Source organism: Arvicanthis niloticus, chromosome 15 (assembly GCF_011762505.2).
Source record: "Arvicanthis niloticus isolate mArvNil1 chromosome 15, mArvNil1.pat.X, whole genome shotgun sequence".
NCBI lineage: Eukaryota > Metazoa > Chordata > Mammalia > Rodentia > Muridae > Arvicanthis > Arvicanthis niloticus.
The window spans coordinates 48879938-48901575 of NC_047672.1; the positions used below are offsets into that span (position 1 = coordinate 48879938).

The 21638-nt window shown below is 37.4% G+C and overlaps 1 protein-coding gene across 1 annotated transcript in view; it reads left to right on the forward strand.

Moving 5' to 3' along the window:
• Thsd7a (thrombospondin type 1 domain containing 7A) overlaps positions 1-21638 on the forward strand; it is a 385076-nt gene that overhangs the window by 333040 nt on the left and 30398 nt on the right. The window contains exons 14-15 of the mRNA XM_076913691.1: positions 15444-15622; positions 19764-19897. Of these exons, the coding sequence (XP_076769806.1) occupies positions 15444-15622; positions 19764-19897 (313 nt within the window). The remainder of the gene's footprint in view (positions 1-15443; positions 15623-19763; positions 19898-21638) is intronic.

The window sequence follows — 21638 nt, forward strand, 5'->3', positions numbered from 1 at the left end:
GGACAGATCAAGAAATTGTTCATTCAACAGACCCAACAATCCCCAACTGATGTGTGAACAGAAAGGGACTGGAAATATGTAAAATTCAAATACAAACAGCAGATTGAACTCTTAAATGAGGGAGATTTTAACAACCCAACTGGCAAACTGCAATATACCCAGAATGACATTAAAGTAGCAGAGAGGAAAGGCAAAACTCTGAAACATCTGTTCATAGTCCAGTTGAGACTAGTGGGAAAAGGAAAAAGTACTTCTAGGAAACTATGCCCACTTTTCTTTTGTAAACTAAACCCCAGGGACAATAATTCAGTTGTCCAAAGTGTGTATTTAATGGCTACTTGGAGCCAGTGTATACAAAGAATCCTTAAGTTTTGATCTGAATGTAGCAGTAGCAATATATCGCTACACTTTTTGAACTTTAATATATCTGCTTTTTAATGGAATGAAGTCATTTTGCACTGTGTTAGCTTGCACTCCAGATGAAATTTTTTGGACAAATTTAGACAATGGATGTCCCACCTTGTTATAGAAGTGACCAAGAATTGAAAATTTAAATTGCTAAGAGCAAGTCCAGAGCAGTTACCCTCCAACCTTGCTGAAATAACTTCTGCTATTGAAACAAGGCTAGTTCTGGACTATATGGTCCAGAAGACAACTGAAGCTAATAGTACCATTTCACATTTATAAATTCTCAAAGCATCATGTCAGCATGTTTCTTCCTATCCCTTAAGACTTCCCCAACAAAGGAAATTCTAGAAATCTTGCTCTTTATTTTAACATGGTCTCATAGTTCTTATTTTTTCAAACCCCAAAGGATCCACAAAGCTGAAGCTATAGATACATTTCTCAGGTCCATTGCTAAATGAAGGATTTCTGCATTTGGAGTAATTGCTGTTAAGAGAAGAGGGTGTAAATTCTGAGAATATCTGTAAGAGCAACACAATTTTATACTCAGAATCAAATAAAAAAAGGTTATCAATTAGATTCTAAAAATAGAGATACCTTTCCTGTTTGAGATGATAGTATATAAAATTTTGAATTGTTATTCAATATAAAAGTGAAGATATTTACAATTGTGAGTTTTACAGTATTTTCTCACATTTAATTTGTTCTGTGTAGTGATCTACTGAGATAATAATTTGTTTTGAACATTACCCCGAGCTTTCAGAATGGCTTTCATAGAGTTCTGCTTTTAATCTGGTCTACTAATTAGATGCATGAGAACTTTAGCAATCATATTTGGGACTGGAAAAGAAAATGATTTAAATTTTTTTGAGGTGATGGAGCTCATAAGCAGAACCTTGTGTATGCAAGGTAAGTATTTTACCACTGAGCTACTTATGATTCCAGTGCTTATAAACCAACTTTTGGCTTTCACAATTTGCTATCTAATAAATGTATCTAAGCCACACAATTAAAAGATTTAAAACAGAAATGTCATTGAAATTAGCCAAAGGCAAATAGATGTCTTACCTTAGTGTGATTAAGTTGGGCCTAGAGAATGCATCTCTCCATTCTAGGAAAGGTACAAACAGCAAAAGAATCCTATGAGGAGTTTGAAAGAACCTTAGAAAACTCTTCCAAGAAAACCACTCCATCTCATTTTTCCCATGATAAACATTTTATTTATTTATTTATTTATTTATTTATTTATTTATTTTATTCTTTAATCCTTTTTTACAGTCTAGACTTCATCCCCCTCTGGGTCTGCCCATCCTGACTGCTCCCCATCCCTTACCTCCTCCTGCTCACCAGTCTCCAAAAGGATGTCCCCACCCTCATCCCCAGTCCACCAGACCTCCCCACTCCCTGGGTCCTCAAGTCTCTCAAGGGTTAGGTGCATTTTCTCTCACTGAAACCAGACCCAGCACTCCTCTGCTGTATATGTGTCCGGGCCTCATATCAGCTGGGATATACTGCCTGGTTGATGGCTCAATGTCTAAGTGATCTCGGGGGTCCAGGTCAGTTGAGACTGCTGATCTTCCCATGGGGCCACCCTCCTCCTCAGCTTTTTCCTAATTCAACCACAGGGGTTCCCAGCTTCCATCCATTGGTTGGGTGCTAGCATCTGCATCTAACTCTTTCAGCTGCTTGTTGGGCCTCTCAGAGGGCAGCCATGCTAGGCTCCTGTCTGCAAGCACACCACAGCATCAGTCTCTGTGTTCCAATTTGGAGAGATAGCTCAGAGGTTAAGAGCATTGACTGCTCTTCCAGATGTCCTGAGTTCAATTCCCAGCAACCACATTGTGGCTCACGACCATCTGTGTTCTTCTGTGACTCTGTCATCTTTAATGATGACAGTGCCCCATCTTCATCTTTATCTTCTTTAATCTGTTTTCATTTGTAATAGGGTATCCGGTGAGTTGTTTTAACATTTACAAACACCAGTTGTAAGGAATGGCTAAGAAAATTCCATCCCTTTGGACAGATTTCTGTTTTACAATCATTTGTCTTGGTTATATTCCATCAGTTCGATAGTTTGTGGCTTGTCAAAGTTAGCTACACAGTTCTAGTCCTGCTCTGCATTGCTCTCTGCCTTCTCAAAGCCAAATCAAATTTCTATATGGATCATTGATGTGGAATTTTACGTAGCTTGGAGAAAAACTATCTTCCTACTTCAATTTAAGCATAAAGTTGACCCCTATTGTGTGAAGTCAATGATTTAATCTCTTATTCAATTCTCACTTGCCTTGGGGAAGTTCTGTCTAACCTCTGCTATCCATCCTCTATGACTTATGTTATCGGTAATTACAATGTTATGCAATTTGACTATCCCCAGTTTAATTGCATGTTAGTTTAGACAATTTTCTATATGGCCACCCTTTTTATTTCTTCAACTTGGAGCACAATTTTATTACTGTAGCTTAGGCTTTCTCATGATGATAGACCCTAGGCTGAGAAAAGCTACAATTATATTTCTCCAATAAGATCTGATATATTTTTTTGTCTTTTAATAAGATCAGCACCCAGTATGTAGTTTAAGATTACATAAACATCTGTTCTTTCCATTATAAAACTTAAAAAAAAATGTTAGTTCATCTTAATATATATAAAAAAAAAATTTTAGAGGTTACTTGGCTGATGCAAGCAAGAGATACATACAAGATTTCATTCAAGTATTCATATGAAAACTTTATCATGCAACTTCTAAACGGACCCAGCACTCACTGATATGTTCTTAGCTTTTGGAAGAATTGATGCACAGTAGACATTTACATAATATATAAAGGAATGAAATACTCCAGAGAAGTTATCAGTGTGAACAGGGCTCAGTGGATCAGGAGCACTCTTGCACTTTCTATCATCTAGCTACCCTCCCCATGCAGCAGGATTCTGGAAGACAACCAAATGGATCATTGAAAACTGCAATAATCCTTAGAGCAAAGGAGAGCTACACATGCTGCAAAATGTCTCGATGATTCTGATCCAATGCCCAAGTTCCAGTATGTCCACTACATGGGAGAAAAAAATAATAGCCACATAGCAATCCTGTTCAATTAGATCAATAATACCCATGTAATAAAAAGTCCTTTCCTTGTTAAATTTAAGTTCCCTGTTCAAAATAGTCTGATTGTATATTAGCTTAAGTTTTGGTTCCTATTGAATCATGATGTCTTGAATTTTACAAGTGTGTTTACAAATTTAATTGAAGGTTTGAGATATTGAACTCTGTGAAAGTAAGGAATACTTATTCCAACTGTTTTCCCTGAAAGATGTGTTTTATAAGTAGAGAGATAACATATAAACATGCTATATATTGCAGTCTTTAAGTTTCCAACTCACATCATTCCTTCTAAACAATTTTCTTTAAATTTTCTGGCTGGGCGGTGGTGGCGCACACCTTTAATCCCAGCACTTAGGAGGCAGAGGCAAGCGGATTTCTGAGTTCGAGGCCAGCCTGGTCTACAGAGTGAGTTCCAGGACAGCCAGGGCTACACAGAGAAACCCTGTCTCAAAAAAACCAAAATAATAATAATAAATTTTCTGAAGAAAATTTATTTACTATTTTGAATAAGCAGTATAAGCCATAGTGCAGTATCAGTTAGTAGCCTTTGGTTGAAGTCAATTATAATGACAAATCATTGTTAATACCAAGTAAACAATTGGGTTATTTTTTCCATGAGCCTCATTGCTAAGTATGTGACTTAACATAAAATACAGCCATTGAAAGTATCAAAGAGTTGTAACACTGACAAACCATGAGGAAACTCAATAATTGAGTATTATGTTAAATTACTTGTAACTAAGTGTTTTCCTAAAGGGTCAGATAACAGATATTTTAGAGTTTGTGACTCATAGTCATTGTTACAACTGGCACAGGTGTAGAAAGAAAGGGGCTGTGAACAAACTGTGTGCCAATGGACATAGTCGTGTTCCAGGAATACTTTATTTATAAAAAATACGGTAGCAGATGCCCTGTTATGTGAATGTTGATCTAAAGCTTAGCTGTACAAAAAATAGTTCAGGGAAGATGCAGAAAGTATTGTGAGTATAAAAATAGACTTCACTGCAAATGTGTAGAGGCAGATTCTGCATTTCAACAAGACCACAGGTGGCCTCTGCTAAACAGTCAGACTGAGAGGTACCACCCTGCAGCAAGTATGTGTGAAGGTGCCAAGGATAGACAGGAGTCAGGAGCTGTCAAAGAGAAATTGCCCTCCAGAACCTTAGGTGGATGCTGTGTTAGAAGCAAGAGAGTTTACACCTCCACACATTCATACATTGATAATCACTCAGGGAAAGTTTTCATGGGTGTGACAGCCTGCCTGTTAAAGGCAGGCTCTTCAATCCATTGAGCCATCTACTGTCCCCCAAGTGAACTTTAATCAATAATACCATTCCAAATTTTATGTCCTGATACACCTTTCCCATTGTCCTGTGACATTTTTTCATGCATAAAGAAGAAAACTTTTAAAATCATAAAAGTAACATACACCTGTATATCCATCAAAATCCACAATGTGTCTGTCAAAGCATTGAAAGGGGAAAGTGTTTTCAGCTCAGCTGGAGCAGTGAGAGTTTGCTCCAAGTTATACGCTGTTTCTTCCTTTTGTAAACAGAACACAAGTTATCTTAAAGGGGTCGGCCACATTTTACTTGGAGAATTCAACAGTCAAGACCCAGTGCCTCCCTAACCATGAGACATCACACAGGCATCTAGATAGCTGGCATATTTTGTAGACTACATTCTATACTTTCATTTTGTTTGTTTGTTTGTTTGTTTGTTTGTTTTCTTGCTTGCTTATTAGATTTGCTTTCTGGCACGTCAAAGCTTGTAGGGCAGTGGGCTGTGAGAAGCAGCTGGGTGTTTGGTTCAGCATGAGTTTCGAACCCCAGAACCTTTATCAGACGGCAGGAGTTCAGCTCTGCTCCCAGGCCCTGGTTCTTTTCACTTAGCTTCAGTCCTCCAACAACCTCTCCCACAGAGAGGTTTATGACCATCAGTCACTGAGGAATGGTCCCTCAGGCTCTTCCGCATGCAGATGAGGTATCTCCAAGCTCTCAGGTCAAGCCAATAGACATTATCTGCTGTCAGACCCTAACCCACCCCAAAACTGTATATAAGGGCTCTATTTAGGGGAAGTGAAAGCGTGTGCTCAAGAATCATCCTGGTGTCCGAGAGTTCTTGTCACAAGAGCTGTAACACTTGGGAAGAGCCTTGCTCCCCGAGAACCTGCCTGGGACACCAAGCTGCCTCCTTGCCAGCTAGCTGGCTCCGTATCAGCACAGCCCGGGCCTGGACTGGCTCAGCAGTGAGAGACAGGGGCAGCACCTGGGAGAGACCAGTCAGAGGCAGCAGCAGGGGCAGGCCGTCTCCCCTCCTGCTCATACTCTGTGTCCTTTGGCCTCGACCTCCCACATCAGGCCAGCCGGAGACCTACAGACAGCAGGCTGGAGGCAGCACGGAGACAGTAGCAAGCCCTCCCTGCTCTCACCCTGTCCCCAGTCGGGAGATCGTTGTGGGACACCCTCCAGAAATAGGAACCCACAAAAGCTGAGGTTCTAAATAGCTTCTCTACAGGCTTCATTAGTGTGATATTAATTTCATCTTAACATTAATTTTCAAAGAGGGAAGTTTGTATTATATCATCTCCTCTTTCTTTCTTTGCCTACACTACAACCAAAGTTACTCATACAGAATTTGCTCGCAGGTAGTTTGCAGTAAGAAACCAGTAATTACATGAAAAAAAATCCATAAAATTAAATGAAATTAAAATTAAATGAAACAATTTAATATTAATACAAAGTATTTTACAGTGCATAAATACCTACATTTAGATAAGTAGAAATTTAATGTGTTAATAAGTGTTTTCATATTATAAGTTATACCCTTAAGTGGTAGCACTGGTCATTATTGCTAACACCCTAAGCCTCCTCATCTCACCAGCCTCCTTCAGCCTTAATACTGAAATGATTTCAAACCCGTTTGCATGTTTATATAGTGAAAGCAAAGGATTGTCAACACTAGACAGTGTCTCTTTGGTCAGGATCTCCAAAGCAGATGCTATAAGTATGATGCTGATTACTATTAAAATATGTGCAAACAGAAAGACTCCTCAGCAAAACTTAGAAGAGAAAACATGTCAGATAAAGAAAATGTTAGTTTAATACCTGATTTACATAGATTTCAGTCTGAGAGTTTATGCATTACACATGACTCAAACTCAAAACATCTGATTAAAAAACAAATGAAATTGGGTAGGGTAGATTTTTCAGATCGTATACATGAACACTCGGCAAAATAGAACTGAAATGTATTACTTTCGTAATGGGACTCTAAGGGGATATAAGTTTAATACTAGAGGTTACTTAGAAACAAAATTCAGTAAGAGACTGTTCTTGTCAAGGTGGATACATGCAGTCTTGAAAGAGCATGTTTCATTAAATCAAGAGGCAATGAAGAGTTTTATAAGCAAACTGAAATAGAATTCTAGTATTTCCAAAAGCTTATTCAGTTATGAGAACTTATTTAAGCCATTTCAGAATTTTTCATTTGATAGAATATACAAATAGTATTGCTTTTATGCAGGTATCCTAAAGTACACATCTGACTTTCTGCTGGGATTACATGAGTCAAAATTGAAGAGTCAGAGACATAGGGAATCCCAGAGGACACCCAGCACTAAGAAAGAATAATGATACAGGTGCTACTTTAAGCTGGGTGTGGACTCAGCTCTGTACTCCCTGTAGCCCCATCATTGAGGTAAAAAGCAAGAGACTTGGGAAATTCCCTACTGTTGCATGGCACGTGTGTCAGCAGAGCAACTGTCCTTGCTGTTTTCTGGGTATATGCCTGTTCCCTAGTTAGGGTTACTATCGCTGCAATGAAGTCCATGACCAACCTCAACCTCAACCTGAGGAGTTATGTTATGTTTCCACATCACAGTCCATCATCAAAGGAAATCAGGATAGGAACTCAAGCAGGGCAGGAACCTGAGCCAGGAGCTGATTTAGAAGCTATGGAGGAATACTGCTTACTGGCTTGCTCCTCATGGCTTACTTAGCCTGATTTTTTTTTTTTTTTTTAGGAAACACAATGCTACAAACACATACATGGCCCCACCCACAGTAAGCTGAACAATCCTCCATCAAGCACTAATTAATCTACAGCATTGTTTCTTCATCCCTTTGAGGGTAGAACTAACTTTTCACAGGGGTCGCTTAAGACCATTGGAAACCACAGAGGTTTACGTTATGATTCATAGTAGCAAAATTACAGTTATGAAGTAGCCACGAAATAATTTTATGGTTACGGTCACCCCAACATGGAGAATTGTCTTAAAATGTGACAACTTCAGGAACGTTGGGAACCATGCCTTACAGACTTACTTACAGCCTGATCTAGTGGAGACATTTTCTCGTTTGAGGTTCTTTTTTTCTCTGTTGACTCTAGCATGTGTCTAATTGACATAAAACTACCCAGAAGATCATACCACCACACCTCAACTCATCTCCCTGCTTGAAAAGTGGTTCTTAAAATGGTTTCACAGAGCTCCTCAGTGCTATCTTCAATACCCTCTGCATGAGAGATTTCTTTTCTGGTTTGGGGATGAACATGTTGCATTGCTTAGAATGCATTTAACAGCTTAAAACAATTCACTATGCAGAATAGTAAACAGAGACTAGAAAAACTATCTATAGGTGCTTTCTGCCATTGAATCTTAACCGTCTTTCTGTTAATCTTTGACCACTCATTGCTTTTAATGTCACCCAAAGGGAGCTCTATCCAGTGAAAACATGGGTAACATATATGTTAACTTGTTTACTTATTTACTTGTTTGTTTATTGTGTGTATGTAGGGGAAAGATGTGCCACATGATTGGAAGTCAAAGGATAACTCATAAGAGTAGGTTCTCTTTTTTCATCATGTGGGCTCCCAGGTTGGAAGTTAGGTCTTCAAACTTGGAGGCAATACCACATCCTGCTGGGCCATCTACCTAGCTCCATGGGAGCTTTCTTATATACCTACAGAACTAGCTATTCAGAACTTGTTGTGTTGGATCACAACTGTGAAATACGTAGAATTCTTTATGAGTCTCTATAGAATTCTACTTTGTTTGTACATGGATATTCCTAAATAAATCTGGATATATTAGATTATTGAGTAGACATGGCATGGAAGTAACCTAACAAACCCTTCAGCTTTACAAATGATGCTGAAAGTTTCCATACTGTGCATGAGTGCATGATACATATGAAGAGCTGTACCTGCAAATGTAGCTAAAGCAAACAAATAAAATCAAAATGGCATTTTACTATATTTGCCTGTGTCCTTCGCTATGATAATTGCCCAATGTTGATTCACAACTTTTCATCAAATATATGCGCTTGATTAGAACATTGAAATATTGGAGTTTAGATATATATGTTATACTTTTATTTTCTATAATTTATCAAATTACCACTTTTGAAAATGTCATTAACAAAATAATAATAATACAAAATAATAATAATACAAAATAATAATACAAAATGATATTTCTAGTTTTTTTTATTCCTTGATAAAAAGGCTACTTAAATTACCCTGGCATGAATATATGTGTGTGTGTGTGTGTGTGTGTGTGTGTGTGTGTGTGTGTAGAATATATATATATTCTTTTTAAACTAATCCAGGTGTTTCAGAGACTGCACTGGAGTAACTCATTCATAGAGCTGTAAATCATACTAACCAATATGTTCTATGTGCTTTCAGTATGAATTATTTAATCATCTGCAGTGCACCTTTCAGGAACATAATTTACTAATTGTGAAGGTTGTTGACAGCTCCTTTATCTGCATGTACATAATTCAAATGAATGAGGTGATTGCATATGTCTCAAAGGCAGTTTGTCCTGTGGCTGCCCCTTGAAGCCTCTAGTAGTGTGTCTGTTTTTAATATTTTTTTTTCAAACTGAAGCGGTAGTAACAAAATACAAAGGCCTCAAAGCATATGATCAGAAGTCTCAGCTTGATTTTCTTGAGCATCGGAAGTGCTGTTGAATTGCTAAAAGTTTTAACATCCTAAACATTGTCATTTATTTGGTTTCAGCATTCCTCAGAAACCATAAATTGTAATAAGTTGCCAGCAATTTATTTAGCCTTAAAATGCTTGAAATGTTCTGTCTCCTGTGATTGTCTGATGTTAATTGCCCTCAAAAATGATCTTAGTAGAGCAGGCAAGGGAATGCTTATCTGGCAGTTCAGTGGCAGCATTAAGGATTTTAATAGTGATAGATAAATGCGACAAGCTATTACTGAATGTGGCTACACATTGGGAAATAACAATAAGAGATTTGAAAATATATTCCGCTGTTGTTTTCTCTTTATCTTATTTTATAATTTGTGTCCTTTAAAAGTTTAATAGAGGGTTTTTTTAAAATGTTTTCTGGAATATACTATTGGAAAATCAGACATAAAACTTTTACACCTTCTTCTTCAGTAACACAAAATGAATCAGTCTGAAGAGAAACATGTTAAATCTTTATCGAACAAAGGATCTAGGCTTTGAAAGGTTTCTACCCAAAACACTAAACGTGGATTGTTTCCCCCATTCAAAGCACAATTAAAATCAACATCAGGTCAATCACTTCAATTTATTAAAATAATAACTAGACTTTTAAAATTTTTAGTAAACAGTATTTTGAAGTATTCCTTCAGTTCTTTATGAGACTTTCTTCTAGATGTTCATGTATACATTAGAAACCTACTTCAGAATCAAGTGTATATTCAAAGCAGCGCTGTCTCCTCTGCCTGTCTGTAACAATCCACAGCTCTCAAAGGCTCACCAGGTACATGTGCTCTCCAGAAGATGATCTGGCATTCTTCTTTTGGAAATTTTTATTGTGCCTCACTCTTTTTTTATTATTATTCTTTAATCTTTTTTACAGTCCAGTCGTTATCCCCCTCCCAGTCCACCCTCTGATTGTTTTTCATCCCATTCCTCTTCCCCCATTTCCAAGAGGATGTCCCCACCTCCTATCCCCATCCCACCAGACCTCCCCACTCCTTGGGGCCTCACATCTCTCGACGGTTAGGTGCTTCTTCTCTCACTGAGTCCAGACCAAGATGCCCTCTGCTGTATATGTGTTGGGGCCTCATATCAGCTGGTGTATGCTGCCTGGTTGGTGGCTCAGTGTCTGAGAGATCTCAGGGGCCCAGGTTAGTTGAGACTGCTGATCTTCCAATGAGATCGCCCTCCTCCTCAGCTTCTTTCAGCTTTTCCTTAATTCAACCAAAGGGGTCCCCAGATTCTGTCCATTGGTTGTTAGTATCTGTGTCTTACTCTTTAAGCTGCTTGTTGGGTCTCTCGGAGGACAGTCATGCTAGGCTCTGTCTGTAAACACACTGTAGAATCAGTAATAGTCTCAGGCCTTGCGCCTTCCCCTTGAGCTGGATCCCAATTTGAGCCTGTCATTGGACCTCCTTTCCCTCAGTCTCTTCTCCTCTTCTGTCCCTGCAGTTCTTTTAGACAGGAACAATTCTATGTCAGTGTTTTTGACTGTGGGATGGAAATCCCATCCCTCCACTTGATGTCTTTTTACTGGAGGTGAACTCTACAAATTCCATGTCTCCACTGTAGGGCATTTCATCTAAGGTCCCTCTCTTTGAGTCCCAAGAGTCTTTCACCTCCCAAGTCTCCAGTACATTCTAGAGGGTCCCCCCACCTTCTACCTCCCAAAGTTGTCTGTTTCTATTCTTTCTTATGGATATCAGGGCTTCACTCCTGTCCTGACCCCCAATACCTAATCCTATTCTCTTTTTCCACCTCCCCGTCCCTTTTCCAACCCAGGTCCCTCCTTCCTTCTGCCTGCTGTGATTCCTTTCTTCTCCCTTCCAAGTAGACTTGAGGCATCCTTGTTTGTGCCCTTTGACTTGTTAACCTTCTCAAATTCTGTGGATTGTATCTTGTGTATTCTGTACTTTTTGTCTAATATTCACTTATTAATGAGTACATACCATTTATGTCATTTTGGGTCTGAGTTACCTCATTCAGAATTCCAGTTTGTGGCTATAACAAATAAGTCTGCTGTGAACATAGTGGAATACATGCCCCTGTGGCATGGTGGGGCATCTTTTGGGTATATGCCCCAAATTTGTATAATTGGGTCTTCAGGTAGATCTATTTCCAATTTTCTGAGGATTGTGATTATATTATTAAAATTGTTTCATACTTCACTTATAAGAAAATGATATAATACATATGCCCCATCAAATCTGTCTCTCTCCTAGGAATACATACATCAAAGTTACACTTAACTAACCAAAATACATGTTCTAAATAATTCATAGCAGATGTATTGATATTACAGTTAGGTAGAGGTGGGTGGAAGGGAGCATGGCTCTGTATGCACCTGATTGCAACCCAAGTCAATCCAAGAGCAACAGATAGAGCAAATGCACCTCTCGATGCAGCACCTACACCCCAGCTCCAACTTTTTGTCACTTCCAATTATGAGTCCATCACTAGACTGATTCACTGATGAAGTTAGAGCTGACTTGTTATGATCATTTGTGAGTGGTTGGCTCCACTAGCTGGAACCAATACTTCAACACATGAGGACATTCTGGGGACACTTTATATGTAAACCACAATACTGTGTAATTCTGGTCACATAGTTTTTAAAAGTAAAAGTATTCTGTATTGCAAGATGTCAAAATAGTAAACACTATTTTAGTAATAGTATTTTTGCTAAATAAAATAATAATTTTACAAAGTAAAATGACATGTTTTGCTAAATAGAATAATATTTTAGTTAGCAATCAGAGACTGTAATTAAGAATGGCGCTCAAAAGAGGACTCTGGGGTCTAATTCATAAATGTTTTTGATGAACTTGCACAAATAAAAAATATTGTTGTGTGGCTGGTTTTTAACAAAAAATGCAAATACATGAATGATCCTAACAGCATATAAAACCTCATATATGTAAAAGCATGCTATAAATCTCCACGTCCTCCAGACTTTATTGGTTTCACCAGTGTCTGACCACAGTGCCCCTTACATCAGAACTATACATGCAAGTATGTGCGCGTACACCTGAGGAAACCTGAGGAAGCTCAGAAGAGGGGAAATGCATCAGTGTCAATATCTCAGCAGGAAGTGCAGTCTAATTACACTAAAGCAACTGTAGAAAGTATACAAGGAAATTATGCATGTTACTTCTTAAAGCTACATTTCAATAATTTTTTTTAGTTTAAAAAAATAGAAGAGTTGAATGAACAAAAGAAGCTATACTGATTTTAAAAAGCCAGACACAGTCATAAACACTTTTTCTGAAGGTTTTTGGTGAAAGAAGACTATACTTTTGAAAAATATTAAACAATTTATGAGGTAATATTTGAAAGTATTATGAAAAATATAGGCAAGCATTTTATTACTACTTCAGTCTAATACAACTTGAAAACGAGTTTACATACCAAACATGGCATTTTCATTTAAAGATTATCTGATTCCTTGCATTTGAAAATATCAATAATTATTGCTGACTTTAAAAATCAACTTAAAGTATACAAATAAAATATAAATAAATTAACAAATTTAATTTAAGACCTGAAGACTACACAAATACCAAAGAGAGTCATTAAAAGAAATTATAGACCCAAATAAATGGAAAAAAAAATCTCAATTACCTGAACTGTTACCATGACAAGATGCTAAAGTTGAAGAAGCTGGAAGTGATTTCCATTGGAATCCCAAATGCTTTTAATTGCAGAAAATGAAGAGCTAAATGAAAATGCATATCGTATTATAAGTGATTCAAAAATAACCAAATCTGTATTGAGAAAGAAAAAAATTAAAATTTTCATGCTTTCTGGTTTCAAAACTTTCTCTAAATTTATACTTGTCAAGTCAGAAGTGAGACTGGCTGAGAAGAGAAATAGAGATAAATGGAATGTCATTTCAAATTTAGAAATAAGCCCTTCCTTTAATGAGGAGGGCAAAACCTTCTAAGAAATGGGACCAGGATGGCTCAGAGAGCTGATGGCTGATGCCATATCATTCCATAGCATTATACGTGATGTCAGTGGCTGCATGCAAAAGACAAGGCTGGGTCTTCTATTTGTAAGTAACTTATAACCAAAAACAATGTTAAAAATTATGGAACTCTCAGAGAAAAAAATAATATAAAGTTTTGTGACTTTGAATTATGCAACAATTTCCTTGATAGGAAACCAAAACCCAGGGCAACTTTTTTTTTTAAAGTGAACTTCATCAACATTTAAAGCTTTTCTTTTCTTTCAAGAGCACAAATTTAAAAAGGTGAACACTGATAAGTCCAACAAGGATTCAGAGAGGTTAGACCATTCACACATTGCTACAGAATGTAAAATAGCACAGTTACTTTTGGTAAAAATGATATTTCCTTGAGAAGTTAAATACAGTGCATAGAATTACCATAGGAAAGGATTATCATACTCCTACATATATATCTGAAAATAAAAAATAAAAACTTTAGTATACATACACTGGCATAGAAATGTTGGTAGTAGTGACAATACTACTATCTAGTAGTTAAAGACAAACATGTCTGTTAACTGATGAATGGTTAAACAAGTGTGGTATATCCATGTAATGGTATACTATTCAACCTTAAAGAATGAAGTACTAGTCAAAACATCAAACTAAATGAAGCTGAGAACAATAACAAAAACCACATAATGGTTCACTTGGTCTCATTTATATAAACTATCAATTATAAGACAATTTTGTAGAGTCCTATAGTAAATTCATAGCTGGCATCTAAAGAGGAAGGTGATATATATATATAGATATATATATATATATTGATATATATATATATATACATATATGTCATATTACCATAATGACAGTTTCAGTAAAGGAACTTATTAAGAAATGATCTAAAATGCTAAAATTTAGATGGTTGGTAACAGCTATACAACTTAGCAAATATACAAAATACTCAAATCATGAGCTGGTTTTTGTGTTACATGTTTGTTTTTAGCCCAAAAGGTTTACAGTCTACCTGTTCCTTCATAGATTTTGGAATATGATAGTCACTTACATATTAACACCTGTGCCACTGATATAAAAGATGAAGTAAACTAATAATGACTTCTTTCTAAAGTCAGTCAAACAGAAGGAGGAAAACCTTTAACAAGAGGAGTTTTGAATTTCCATCTAGAGATAATTTGATATCATGAAATATTAAGTTGATAGTGAAGAACTAATCAAAGAAAGCATTTTCCTACTTTCCAAATCAAATCCACTCACTATTCATTTAGGTTATGATGGAATGAGCCGGCACCATCCCTTACCCTATGTTCTTAGACTTGTCTATCATCTCTCTGCATTTCTTTTCTTGTTTCTGCCTAATAAATTTATAATTCCAAGAGGAGCAAATGGATCCAAGATGAGGTATGGTTTTAATAGTTACAGCACTGTGGGGATATGAGGTGTTGCTTACATAACACCCTTCAATTTCCCTCCTCAGAACTGATTTTCAAGGAAGGGAAAAGGAACAGTGCCAATTTAAATACATTCTTTTGGATGTTTACTGAGAGGAACTGACGTTTCTTGAGAAAAAAAAAAATGCTGCAAGGACTCACATCCCCGCCTGTGTGTGGCATTCACACATACAGTGTCACACAAATCTGTGTTAGATTTTTTAACTGCATTCTGGCAACTTTGAGAGTGAGATGGTTAGCTGACAGGCTACTGTCAATTAAACAAGAGCTGTCACTAAGCAGAAACATTAAAACACGGTGGGCATGAATCCTAAGCAGATCATATGGCACCTACTTAGTGGTTATTTTAACGCAGTTGTGGTGTAGATGTGTCATTTCCCCCTCGGAATTTTATTTGGGTCCCTAAGGACGCAGACATCTCTGCGTTCGCATGCTCCTGTCAAGTCAAAAGTGTACCTTCTAAACGAGCTGGAATGGTGGGTGCGAGTCAGAGAATGACATGTAGCAAACACTTCTTTCATTTTCCTCTGCTCAGGTTACATAGAAGAAGCCTGCATCATCCCCTGCCCCTCAGACTGCAAGCTCAGTGAGTGGTCCAACTGGTCCCGCTGCAGCAAGTCCTGCGGTAGCGGGGTGAAGGTCCGGTCCAAGTGGCTTCGGGAAAAGCCTTATAATGGAGGAAGGCCTTGCCCCAAACTGGACCATGTCAACCAGGTATTTTTACTAACATCAAATGCATTAAGATATTTCTCAGATTCCCCGGGATCTTTTATTCTATTAGTTCTCAAAGATGCACAAAATTAAATAATAGCTCCTGAAAAAGAAATGTGATGGATTCTATTTTCATAAGGTCTGAGTAAATTGCACTAAAATTACACATTACCTCTGAATTTTCTGGGGATTCAGGATTCTGCGAGCATCTCAATAGAATACAGTTCCATGCAGGTGAAAATGACAGCTAAGTCTTGAGTACTGTCAAGGCATTAATCTGCCATACAATTGTGTCTAACTGCTGTGATGAAGTCTCATCATTCTTAGTTTTCCTAGACTCCCAGAAAGAAATCTCAGTAACCAAGTACTCAAGAGAAAAGCAAAGAAATGACATAAATATGCTTGAGAAAAGAAGGGGGTGTTATTTAATCATTTCAGTCTAGTTGGTGTAAAATAAGAAATGTAAAGAGTATCTCAAAGTTCATATATAAACGTGTGTTTGTGTGTGTATGCATATATATATATATATATACATATATACATACATAAACACACACACATATATGTGTGTGTATGCACGCTAGCAATTCAGTCACTGCCTTTTCTAGCATTGGAGCTGTGTTAGAGCTCACATGCATACTTCACTGGCTGCTGTCAGTGGTTGTTATTTGTATTCTGTTTGGAGATGAAGAACAAAATGGCTAATGACAGAATTGTGATTAACTTAAGTGTAACAGAACAGACAATTGTTATCACAGTTGATCAGCATGTAAATTAGCAAAGAATGGATTTTCCAGAGTGTGTGCAGATGTTATGTTTTGAATTTGAGCCATGATCAAATGAACTGAGTATTTAAATATGTAAAGCTGTTTGACGTGAACATAGCCTGTCTCATTTTACCCTCTAATCACGAGGTTATCAGCAGTTTCCTTCTGATTAAGCTAAGATTGTTGGGAACAACAGAATCATACCATATTAAAGAAGGAAACTTTTAAGTAAGTAAAAATGAGGACATTAAAGAATTAAATTACATGGAAAGTATGCTCAGTCTGGTCTTCCAACGTAGATAAATGTACGCAATGAAGAGAGCTTAATATACTCTTCTAGCGCCATCTCCTGGCCGTTGAGCATTCTGTATTCTTAAACTGCAAGTGTTCATTTCCAAAGAAGAAATTCACTTGCAGAGCTGGAACCCGGTGACTATGAAACAGAGTAATGGGGGGAGCAAGCTTATGCTGATGAGAATGTTTGTCTACAAGTTCGGAAATCTTGAATTTCTGATGACAAATTTAATATTAATAAATTATAATCCATAGTCCTAGCAAAGAGGAAGCATCCATATACTCAATATGTCACATGTACATGTGTGTATGTGTGTGTGTAACTAATCACTGTGCAATTTAAACATGTCACAATCGCCCGAGCACTTTTGTTTCCAAAGACACATGACCCCGTGCTAACTTACCTGTACATCATACAATGGTACATCTCTCATGAAAATTTAAGGCAGAATTTGATAAGTACATTTATTTGTTGGTTTTCAATTTACTATGGGTATATCAAAATAGTAATAACTGAAAATTGAAAGGTAAACCAAGAAAAAACAATCAGTTTAGCATCAAATTTTGAGCATAATGTTTTACATAAAGCTTGTGGATAGGTATTTAAATCAGTGAAATGCTCAAGAAAATAAAATATGCAAAGTGCTGGGTTATTGTTTATATAATATAAACCATGCATATTTTTGCTATAATTAAAATTCTTCAGTAAAAATATAGCAGTTTGTTGATGAGAAAATGGTCTCTGAGAATCTTTTCTCACTGAAGCTACGCCCTCAGGTTCTTATCTCACGAAAAATGTATGAATGAATTAAAGTGGGGTGGGTAGATGGAACTGTAGGTGGGTCAATATATAAACAACAGTCCATGTTTTCATTGGCACCTAAGATATTTGCAATAGATATTTGCAATCATAGTTCAGTTTGCAGTGACGGGGCTCTGAGATCTACTCAGGTTTTGAAGTCTTGTCATTCTGCACATGCAATCTTTCCGTCAGTTATGTAACCTTTATGTGCTCACCTTACATTTAAGTCATGAGAAATGGTTGATTTACCCCCCCCCTTTTTTTCCCATTAAACTCGGGCAGAATCACTTGGGGAAAGCGGGATTCGAACCGGGAGAGACAGAAGAGCAGAGGGCACGAGCTCTGCAGGCGGCTACCTTAGCCGCTGCGCCACCGCCGGCTTGATTTACCCTTCTTAAAACCTAAGAAATACATCCTAAGCTTTTACCTAATTAATGTTTTAAATAAAAGCCTTGTCGGGCATGGGTGGGAGAGGAGATCCCTGGTCCCATGAAGGCTGCACACCAAGCGGGGAGGAATTCGAGGGTGGGGAGGGGGGAGTGGGGGTTAGGTGGGGGCACACCCTGTGAAGGCAGGAGGGGGGACGGGGTGGGGGTTCCTGAATGGTGGGGGGATAAAATCTGAAATGTATTTTAAATAAATAAATAAGTCCTTATAACTGAAATGTAGAATATGGCCTCTTGTCAAAATAACTAACATTTTTACATTCCTCTGTTTCTTGTCCTTTACTTCCTTCCTGCCAAACACCACTCCAGGCACAGGTAAGCATGCTTATCTTTTGTTTCTTCAGAGTGCTTTTTTAAAGAATTATTTTTTTCTCCAATAGGTTTTCCTCTGCCTGTTCCCTTTTTATCTCCTAGTATAGCTAGTAAGGTTTTTTTGATAGGGCCTGAGGAGATAGGCTGAGTTGTCTACCCTTCATCTAGCCCACTTTAATGAGGCAATGGTACCTTTATTTATGCTTAGAGGAGAGAGGAAATGCATAGACATTTCTAACAACTTTGCATTTATCCCTTAACAATGGGGAATGATTATCTATCTATCAAAGGATTAGGATGAGCAGCAGGGCCCCTTCATTTTGATTCTTTTATTCCCTGGGACTGGTGTGGTGGTGTTTAGCCATGTGGTGGCAGTCCCATTTTAACACATCTCCCTAATGGGAATAAACTGGCTGTACCATTAGCTACAATCTTATTCCAACATTGCATATGTTTTCCTCTTATTTGAAGTATTCTATTTTATTTTGTTTTTTTATCCTCCAAGTGTGCAACAAGGTAGCTACAAATGACTGTTTGATTCCTAGAATTGATTACCTAAATCATTTATATACTGTTTTTTGTGTGTGTGCATGTGTGTATGTGAGAGAGTGTGTGTGTGTGTGTGTGTGTGCGTGTGTGTGTGTGTGTGTGTGTATAATAGGAAACAGAATTAATTTTTCACATATTATGAGCATATTTTAAAATATTTTTCTTTAATGGTTATATTCTTGATTGTAGTAGATTGTGGTAGATTTATTTTTTTTCTACTTATTTTTCTCATTGAGAAAACTGAACAATTGCTTCATTGTTCTAGAAGTCCTGAAAAAAACATGCCTTTGGGATTGAAAGCTTTGTGGACAATACTACAAATAGTTGGCTGTGTTCTGTGAGGTCTTTGATGCTGACAGCTGTGTCTGTGGCTATACATCATGTAAAACTAATTCAGGACATTGTTTCCATACCTCAAGGGATTGAGGATTAGTTTCAAGATGGGCTGATATCCATTTATTTATCATTTCAGTTTCTAGTATGGAAAAAAATGTTAATTCTTACAACTCTATGCATTTATATGTAATGCTGTCTAAAGTATGTTTATCTGGAAAACAGATGTGTTGATAGTATTCATCTCATTCATTAATTCATTTGATAAATCTTGACTAAGTGTCTAGCACATGAGTGCCCTGGACTAAGAACTAAAGACACACAGATTTGAACAAAATAGTCTGAAAGATTTTAATTTAGTTTGCTAAAGGTCAGTTTATGGAAATATGTTTTGATTCTGGACCAGTGGGTTAGAATACCTTACTATGTAAAAACAGGTAGAGAATGCAGCTCAGCCCACCTGCCTCTTCTTGACTAGACCTCTCAAGATGCCATCTTTCTTCCTACTTGAGGGTACAAACAATAAGGGGGAAAAAATGGAAGCAGACTGGTAGAATAATGATTGTGGCAATATAGAAGTCTTCCATCCGCCATTCTCCATTCTCATTCCACTGCCTGAGATCACCGGGTGTATGTTTCAGGTATATGAGGTCGTCCCATGCCACAGTGACTGCAACCAGTACATATGGGTCACAGAGCCCTGGAGTGTCTGCAAGGTGACCTTTGTGGACATGCGAGACAACTGTGGAGAGGGTGTGCAGACCCGAAAAGTAAGGTAAGAACTAATAGAAGCTACCTGACAACCATCTCCCAATTCCACAGGTAACAACATGAGGCATCTCTCATCTCTGCTGTCCTGACAACTTTCATTAGTTTTGATTTTAGGGAATCTGGGTTCTTGGAAATTAAGATCCTCAGTTGCAAGCCGCAGTTTGGGTATATTCATATGTGTGAATACATATATGGATAAAAATATAGATTTCTAGATATATAAATACAATCTGCTAGGTCGGTATGTTGTCAGTGCTAACCATTGAAAATGCATGTTAAATACAAGCTTTATGAGTGTGGATGTTGAAACTCAGTGACCTGTTAAAAGCCGAATATGCTTCTTTGTGTATATGGTTTTTTGTGTGTGTGGATATTCATGTGGGTTTGTAAGCCAGAGATCAACATTGGATGCTTTTCTCATTCTTTATTTTTTTTTTTTTTTACTTTTTGAGCTAGGGTCTCTCACTGAACATGAAACAGGCCAAAAAGCCCTGGGGACATTCCTGGCCCTGCCTCCTAAGTACTAGACTACAGATGTGTACTGTCGAGCACACTGATTTTGACACATGAGTGTTAGGAATTGGACCCATGTTCCCATGAGTATGTGACAAACCTTTCACTTACTGAGTCATCTTCCCTACAACAAAAGCCCAATATATTTCTGAATACATTTTCAAATCTTCTGCTCTGACTTCTTGCTCCCTTACGTTGACCTAGCTAACATTTGAATACTCTCATCTCCTTCAGGAAGCCTCCCCTGAACCCCTGGCTAGCTATTGCCTCTCACTTGTTTTAATAGAGTTATCCTGCCTGATAGGATAGCTACTGGTCATGTGTGGATGTTTCATTTTCACCTTAAAGTACTTAAAGTTTTCATTCACACTGTTCATAATTGTAAACTCTCCACAGCCAGATGTGGGTATTCTGTTGGCTAGCACAGATGTAGAATATTCTTTTTACCACAAAAAGGGCTAAAACAAAATAATAATAAATGCAGAACTTGACATCCGTACATTCTCATCTATAACTTAGGTTATCGTGAATTTTAGAATTATGTAATAGTGTTTCCTGATTTATTTCAGTACAAAGGTTTTTTTTTATTAACATTAATATCACAAAACTTCTTCATATAAAATATGTATAACCAAGCTTCTGATTAAAAACCATTTTCTGTTTGTCTCAAATATCCGTCTCAGTGCTCCATTTACAGCTCCTATGGTTCATAATAAAGGTGGAGTAAAGATGGCGACAAAAAAAAAAAAGATAATAAGTAGAACAAAAATGAAAAGGGAAAATGAAAGTTCCTCTTCCTTATACTTCTGCCTCCAGATTAAAAATTTCCCTTCCAGATTTAAAAATCACTTTCTCATGTAAAGAATTCGCTTCATTCAGTTGCTTGTTTTGTTGGTTAAAACTTAGACTAAAGGAATGTACATTGTACCTTTTCTTCCACTATCGCTGTTCATGCTTCCTTTTGATTTGTAAGCAGTTATCGTCAACCTTCCCAAACACACTTGAAACAAAGTAACTTTAAGATCAACCTGTGTATTGAGGTTGATGCAATGGAGAGAGGGGTCAGTATTGACTGTGATCTCTGATCATGTAATGATGTGCCTGTTTGGTCCTGATGGAGTGGTCCACGTCTCAAGCTCTATCCTCTGCTAATTAGGGTCAGTATCTCTTGCCTCCATACAAATGCGGACTGACATTTCAGAAGAGATAAATCTATAAAAGAACAGGTTTGC